This window comes from Zingiber officinale, chromosome 5B (assembly GCF_018446385.1).
Source record: "Zingiber officinale cultivar Zhangliang chromosome 5B, Zo_v1.1, whole genome shotgun sequence".
Lineage (NCBI taxonomy): Eukaryota > Viridiplantae > Streptophyta > Magnoliopsida > Zingiberales > Zingiberaceae > Zingiber > Zingiber officinale.
This window is the reverse complement of record NC_055995.1, coordinates 36,250,607-36,258,708: the sequence shown is the minus strand read 5'-3', so window position 1 is coordinate 36,258,708 and position 8,102 is coordinate 36,250,607. Positions and strand designations below refer to the sequence as shown.

General features: G+C 35.7%; 1 protein-coding gene and 1 long non-coding RNA gene across 2 annotated transcripts; both read left to right on the top strand.

Moving 5' to 3' along the window:
• The first annotated feature begins 2,377 nt into the window (after positions 1–2,377).
• Positions 2,378–5,626, top strand: LOC121986603. The gene is made up of 3 exons (XM_042540561.1): positions 2,378–2,733; positions 2,820–2,880; positions 4,771–5,626. The coding sequence occupies exons 1-3, from the start codon at positions 2,727–2,729 to the stop codon at positions 5,624–5,626; spliced, it is 924 nt and encodes a 307-aa protein (XP_042396495.1). The 5' UTR covers positions 2,378–2,726.
• A 1,548-nt stretch (positions 5,627–7,174) lies between these two features.
• LOC121984350 lies at positions 7,175–7,871 on the top strand. Its single transcript, XR_006112860.1, has 3 exons — positions 7,175–7,405; positions 7,489–7,588; positions 7,670–7,871. It is a non-coding gene; the product is annotated as an uncharacterized LOC121984350 (long non-coding RNA).
• The last annotated feature ends 231 nt before the right edge of the window (positions 7,872–8,102 follow it).

Below are 8,102 nucleotides of genomic sequence, written 5' to 3'. Positions count from 1 at the left end.
ATTGCAGTAAACCACTTCAGTTAAGGTAAATCGCATGTCTGTATAGCTAAACCGTAGCATGCCTTCATCATTATATAATTATGCTTTAAACCATTGCAAATAAGCTAATTCATTGTTTGAGTTGGTTCGGTTTGGAAGTACTGTAGCGGTTTTTGTTTTATGGAAGAAAATCATGTGATGTTCGGATTTGTTGAAATGAATTAGCAGTAGTTTTAATTAACTTCCCTTTTATTCCTGTTTGGTTGAAGAATGAATAACTACATCTTGTAACAAGGAATGTTAGGTAGGATTTCATGAATGCAAGTTAATAAAGGAAGTTGAAAACAGTAGAGATAAGTTTCCTTGTCTATATGTTACACTTGCTGGTTGTTATACTTATTTGCATGTTTAAATAAGTAATAATATCAGAACAGGTTAAAGCATTTTGATACGTGATATGTTTTTTAACAAATAGTTTAAAGCATTTCTAGTGTTAAGTAGCTAGTACTAGTTATGTGTAGTTAGTAGAACCAGTAGCGGTCACCCTCAGAATAGTAGTAAGAAGGGTGGCCGTTACATCGGAAGCGATTCTTGGGTCTCCCATACACTTCCATCATCATCTCCTATAACTGCAACATCAAGACTATCTTGAACAACAATATCATCAACAACAAAATTATCAAGATCAACTACAACATCACAATGTAAAAAGCTAGAAGAATCATGCAAAGAAGCAGAATAAAAGTCAGGAATATCACAAACTCTACAATCCATCTCCTCAGGAATTGATGCAGTAGGTTGATCTGAATGCAACTGTAACTGTGTCGATGAATATGTCCTTGGCTGAAATTGAGTTTCTTGATGTTGCAAAAATTGTCGTAATTGCTCCCTAAAATGCTGCTCAAGCTGATGGTCCTGAAAGTAAGGCTGGTAATGTCGGGACCAATCAGAATTCCCTTGTTGTGTGTTCCCATACCTGAATCCTTCAATTAAATTATACATGTCCTGCTGATGAGTCTGATAATACTGAGGATCAGGCTGGTAATACTGGATTCTAGTAGGGAGTACACTGGCAAAGGAATGAACCTCTTTAGCAATCACTGGTCTAGTCCCATACTGCTGATAATTTACAGTCATAATCTCGATAAGTTCTCTGGCCTGAGTAGATGTCTTATTCACTAGAGCCCCTCCACTAGCTGCATCAACCATACTCCTGTCCATGGGACACAATCCCTCATAGAAGTACATAATCAGTAGTTGATCGCTTATTTGGTGCTGAGGGCAACTAGCAACAAGTCTTTTAAATCTATCCCAATAATCTTGAAATGGTTCTCTTGTGAATTGTTGGATTCCACAAATACTCCTCCGAATAGCTGCAATCCTAGAAGCAAGAAAGAACCTTGCCAGAAATAATTTTTTCATCTCGATCCAGTTGGTGATAGAGTTGGGTGGGAGACAATACAACCAACCTTTTGCTGAATCTGCTATTGAAAATAGAAATGCTCTAAGTCTAACATCTTCTTCTGATATGCCAAGTGGGTTCCATGAAGAACAAACCATCTCCAAATCATGTAGATGTCTGTTGGGATCTTCACCAGAAAGTCCATGAAACTTCGGTAATAGATTTACAATTTTTCATAACTCGAAGTCTGCCTCTAAATCAAAATATTTGATGCAAAATGAATCAACTGACAAATTTGGTGCCCAAAGCTCTCTGAGAGTTTTTTCAATGTCCTTCTCCATGTTGCTCATCAAATATGAGATTCTGAACACACTAAAACTACTAATAACACACAAGAGATTTCCTGGTCTTTCCTGAAACACTCATGCAAATACCATCAAAAGACACAAGAAAATAGACAAGGTAGCACACATGCATACAAGAGATGAAATAATTAAGCCCCTAACAATATTTTTGAATTTTTGTAACCACAAAAAAATAGAAACAAGAAAAGAGAGAAAATAGAAAAAACAATCCTAAGATTACCAAACACCGCTACTTGTTCCCCGACAATGACGCCAATTTGATTACCACCCAATTTTGTCGCGAATTGGGTATCAAACAATGAAGTATCAAACCCCTCCTACGCTAATGTAGTATAGGAATGACTCAGGTCGTCCGCCAACGAAAGTAACCACTACTAGAAATATAGCCTATTACGACATTTTCTTTATGACATTTAAATTTAAATGTCACTATAAATATTTTTTAATGACATTTATCAAAAAAGATTATTTTAAATATAAAAATATCATATTAGATAATATATAGTGACATATTTCACCAAATGTCACCAAATTAGTAACCTAATAATCACTTAATAATTAAATTTTTTTGTTTTTTTTCCCTGCCCTAACGCTAACCCGGCCCTTTCCCTCATCACAAAAATCACGATTTTCTTTCTCTGTACTCGCTCGCCGCTCCCCCACCCTAAGCGCCGCTCCGATCCTCTCCCTTTCTCTTCCGTTAGCTGCTCTCGTCATCGCTGCTTTTCTCCGTGCTCCTCCCTAATCTTCTCTCAGCGGCGCTCCTCTCCCTTTCTCCTCCCTCTGCTCTCGTTCGTTGCCGCTCCTCTCCCTAATCTGCTCTCACTGTCGCTGGGATCTTCACCCACGCTCACGCATACCTGTGCCGCCGCCGGCCTCCACCATGATTCCTCCACAGCACTGCATACACGCTATGATTCTGCCTTTCTCCTCCCAAACTCATTCTTGTCGTCGCTGCTCCCTAATCCGCGGATCTCACCATGATTTGTAATTTTTTTTTTAATGTTGTGGATTGGAAGTTTTGCATTGTATATGCTCCTAACTAATTTCTTGCTAATTTCATTTTTTTTTAGGTTGTGGATTGGAAGAATTTAATAGTCACCTTGCTCCTTTCTACCTAATCGAATCAAATAGGTATATATAATAATAGTTTTAAGTTTCAGTCCTTATCTAACAAGCTTCACTTGTATATGTGTTTGGTCTTTTTTCTTTGAATTTTGATGGATAGGTTTCTTTCTTATGTAACGTTTTAATCTTAGTGAGTGTTATGAGATCTAGGGATTCTTTAGTTTGCTCCACTTGGCTAATGATGTCAGCTATGACCTTGCTCATCACCTAAAGGTACTTCATTAGCAAATTCACCCTTATATCTTGTGCTTTGCACAAAACATAACTAGCTTAAAGACATCCTTTGAAAGGTTCGACAATAGAGCCATGGACTGGTTATATCCCTTGTAGTTGTAATCATAATTTAGTTGTTTTACACAAGAAGCGTACAAATGTTTGATCTTGTGAGATTTTTAGAGATTCTTAATTTCTTGAACTTGGTCACCTCTACATCTCATGTTTATTCTCAATATAATATAGAGGTGTTGGTTCTATGAAATTACCTTATTATTATGACTGAGTTGGAGACTTCTACTAAGTAAGTTTTCTACTCATCCTAATCGTCAAAACTTACAAAATCATGGGAGTTGATTCGCAACAGTTGAGGTAAAAGTCCACACTCACTTGCATGCAACATGAGAGCATGCAAGATACCAACCATCATCATAGTAAAATAACCAAGGTGCAAACACAATTCCAACATGCGGATTTGTGTTCACACTTACACCTCACCAACATCACGGCCAGCTCCATCTTGCCTTCATCAAACAGATAGCAGCTTCAAGCAAATCCAGCACGGTGACAATTCCAGCATATTAAGAACACATCAAAACCGGACAGCAATTCCAAACTCAGCTTCACACGGACAGCAGCTTTACTCAGCACGGTGACAATTCCAGCACATCAGAATTCCAGCACACACAGACTTCTACTAAGTAAGTTTTCTACTCATCCTAATCGTCAAAACTTACAAAATCATGGGAGTTGATTCGCAACAGTTGAGGTAAAAGTCCACACTCACTTGCATGCAACATGAGAGCATGCAAGATACCAACCATCATCATAGTAAAATAACCAAGGTGCAAACACAATTCCAACATGCGGATTTGTGTTCACACTTACACCTCACCAACATCACGGCCAGCTCCATCTTGCCTTCATCAAACAGATAGCAGCTTCAAGCAAATCCAGCACGGTGACAATTCCAGCATATTAAGAACACATCAAAACCGGACAGCAATTCCAAACTCAGCTTCACACGGACAGCAGCTTTACTCAGCACGGTGACAATTCCAGCACATCAGAATTCCAGCACACACAGTAATGGATTGGAGCAAAGTACCTAAAATAGAATGAAAAGAATTAAGAGAAGCCTAAATGACATTGATCGATCCACCTTGTAGAGCAGGAGATTTGAAGCCTTAGTATAGATTGTTGATTGCTATGTTTGCACTTATATTTGACTTAACAACTCGAGAGTTGTAGAAATGAGATCCTCTCATGCAATACCTTATCCTTTTGTCCTAAAAACTTTGATTATGTATTTCACAAACTATGTACAGCCAAGCATGGTTGCATGTGTTTAAGAGCCAAGAAAAATGAATAATTTTATTCCACATTAGATATCTAGCAATTTGCACCTAGGACATGATAAAAAAAAAGATACCATATTGAGTTATTTTTTTGTACTGTTGATTTTTATTAGCTGAGATAAATTATGCAGATGCTATAGATTGTTATGTTGTAGCCTCTTGAGTCCTTGTGTTATAAAGATTTATCTATATCTTGAGTTCTCTAACTTGTGAATTTTATTTGTGATACAGTTCTTTATTTATAAGTGTTAAATTTAGTATACATGCATTTTAAAATTTAACAATATATCATAATGTTAAATTAATTTTAATAAGTTTTTTTTAGGATCATTATGGATAAGAGTTGGATGTTTTTACCAAGACAAACTGAGGAGTATAGAAATGGTGTTCAAAGTTTCTTACATTTTGCATTTTCTAATGCAAATATAAATGGAATGATTTTATGTCCATGTATACGGTGTAAGATTGGTATATTTGTTTCCAGAGAGGTTGCCTTTGATCATTTGACGGTTGATGGATTTATCAAAGGTTATACTCATTGGGTAGCTCATGGAGAGATATCATATAGTACATCTACAAACTCTGCTTCTGTTCCATCTAAAAATTATGCAGATGATATGCAAGGTTTAGTTTATGAGGCATTTGGGATCTCAGACAATGATAATATAATTAGCACATCAGAATTTGAAAATGATAATGAGATTCCAACGGGAGAGGCTGAGAAATTCTATAAATTAATTGATGATTCACAAAAAGAATTATATCCAGGATGCAAGAAATTCTCAAAACTTGCATTCATGATTTGCTTGCTTCACTTAAAGTGTCTAGGCAAAATTAATAATAAGATTTTTGATATGCTTTTAGATTTGTTGAGAGAAGCATTTCCTAATGCAATGGATGATTTGCCTAAGTCATACTATGAAGCAGAGAAATTGATGAAGCAAATAGGACTTGGTTATGAAAAGATTGATGCTTGTCCTAATGATTGCACTTTGTACTGGAGATTGGATAAAGAAAGAATTCAATGTGAAACATGTAGTGAGCTCAGATGGGAAACATCCGAAAATGATTCAACCGGTGAAAAGAGAAAAATTTCACGTAAGGTTTTATGGTATTTTCCAATAAAGCCTAGATTGCAACGGTTGTTCATGTCATCCAAAACAGCATCCCATATGAGATGACATTCTGAATCTCGCACAAAGGATGACTACATGCGACATCCAGCTGACTCTCCGGCTTGGCAAACATTTGATCATAAACACTCAAAATTTGCAAAGGATCCTAGGAACATAAGGCTTGGTTTAGCATCAGATGGATTTAATCCATTCAAAAATATGAGTGTGGCACATAGTACATGGCCGATCATTTTAATGCCATATAATCTTCCACCATGGATGTGTATGAAGCAACCATACTTTATGTTGTCATTATTGATACCCGGCTCATTTGCTCCAGGAAATAACATCGACGTCTACTTGCAACCTCTTATTGCAGATTTAAAGGATTTGTGGGAGACAGGAGTGCAAACATATGATGCATCAACTAAACAAAATTTTCAATTGCATGTCGCATTATTATGGACAATAAGTGATTTTCCTGGATATGCAACCTTATCAGGATGGAGCACTAAAGGACAGCTTGCATGCCCAGTATGTCATAAATTTACACATTCAAAATGGTTAAAAAATGGTGGAAAATACTGCTATATGGGTCACCGTAAGTTTTTAAATAGTGATCATGTGTTTCGAAAAAATGCTCAATTGTTTGATGGCACGGAAGAATTTGGAAGACCACCACCCACACTATCAGGAGACATGGTGATGGATGAGTTGAAAATTTTAAAATTTACATTTGGGAAAACAATTAATGATAATTCAGCACTACCATTTAATTGGAAAAAATTGAGTATTTTTTTTTGATTTACCGTATTGGAAGGATAATGTGATACGTCACAATCTTGACCTTATGCATATTGAAAAGAATGTGTGCGAAAATATTTGTGGGACATTGCTGAATATGGAAGGAAAAACAAAAGATAATCTTAAATCATGACTTGATTTGCAAGAAATGGGGATAAGAACAACACTTCATCCTATTGAGAAAGGACCAAAGAAAGTTTATTTACCTCCAGCATCTTTTTCAATGGGGAAAAAAGAGAAGAACATGTTTTGCAAGGTTTTAAAGCAAATTAAAGTTCCAGATGACTATGCATCTAACATATCACGATGTGTTCAAATGACATCGCCAAAAATAATTGGTCTAAAAAGTCATGACAATCATATTTTGATGCAGCAATTGTTGCCAATAGCATTACGTAGAACCTTATCTAAGTCAGTTCGAGTTCCGTTGATTAGATTAAGAAGATATTTTCGAGAGTTATGTAGTAAAGTAATCTCTCCTACGGATATGACTCGTCTGAGGAGAGATATTGCAGTGATCCTTTGTGAGTTGGAAAAGATTTTTCCTCCCTCATTTTTTGACATGATGGTTCATCTAACTATTCATTTGGCTACTGAAGTACAACTTGCTGGGCCAGTTCACTATCGTTGGATGTATCCAATTGAAAGGTAATATATATATCTTTTTAATGTTATTACATTTGTAATATATTATTTGTTAAATAATACTAATTCCTGTGTTTTTGACATAAGGTACCTAGGGACATTGAAGTCCTATGTCCGAAATAGAAATAGGTCAGAAGGATCTATTGCTGAGGGCTATTTGGCTGAGGAATGTTTGACATTCTGCTCTTTATATTTAGCAGATTATGTAGAGACAAGATTTAATCAATCATCAAGAAATGATAATGCAAATATTGACTCAACATTTGCATTAGATGTGTTTAACACATCTGGCTATGCACTTGGAAAGACCATTGCTACTAAGTTTGATATTGAGATATTAAAGAATGCACATCAATATGTGTTATTCAATTGTCATCGCTTACAATCTTATATAGAGTATGTTTTATATAATTCATGCTGTTTAAATATAAAACTATTTAGTCATTATTATTTATGAAATTAATATTACTAATTTGCAGTGAACATCGTGGAATTGTGCAACTTAGTCATCCTCGTCTTCCATTACACCAAATTGAACGTATACATAGTGAAACTTTTGCCTCATGGTTTGCTAATCATGTAAGTTGTGTTGTAATAGTTATTAAAAATACATATTATTTTTTTTCAAATATAAATGAGTGAGTCCTTCTTGTATGATAGATTGAAGATACAAATCTTCCAGAAGATGATCCTATTTCAAATGATTTGAGATCACTTGCTAGATGCCCAAATATCATTGGGATACAATATCATAAATTCGTTTCAAATGGATTTAGGTTTCATACAAAAGAAGTGGAACGTAAGAGGAAAACTCAAAATTGTGGTGTGACTGTTAGGGCAACTACTTCAAGTTATTCAAGTATAAAAGATCACAATCCAGTATTAAGTGAACTTGATTATTATGGGATTTTGCAAAATGTGATTGAGTTGGATTATGGGGGAGGCCGAAAAGTTGCTTTATTTGAATGCGAGTGGGTCTCCAAAGGCAAACGACTAAAATTGGATGAAGATGGTTTTATGTTGGCCAATTTTAAAGATGTTAGGCGTCATAATGAGCCTTTTATTTTAGCATCTCAGGTTATGCAAGTATTTT

What these genes read in the sequence shown, in the direction of transcription:
- LOC121986603 (XM_042540561.1), top strand. An exon ending in TACCTAATCGAATCAAATAG is followed by an intron (nt 2,881 to 4,770) that starts GTATATATAATA and finishes AGTTTTTTTTAG; the next exon opens with GATCATTATGGATAAGAGTT.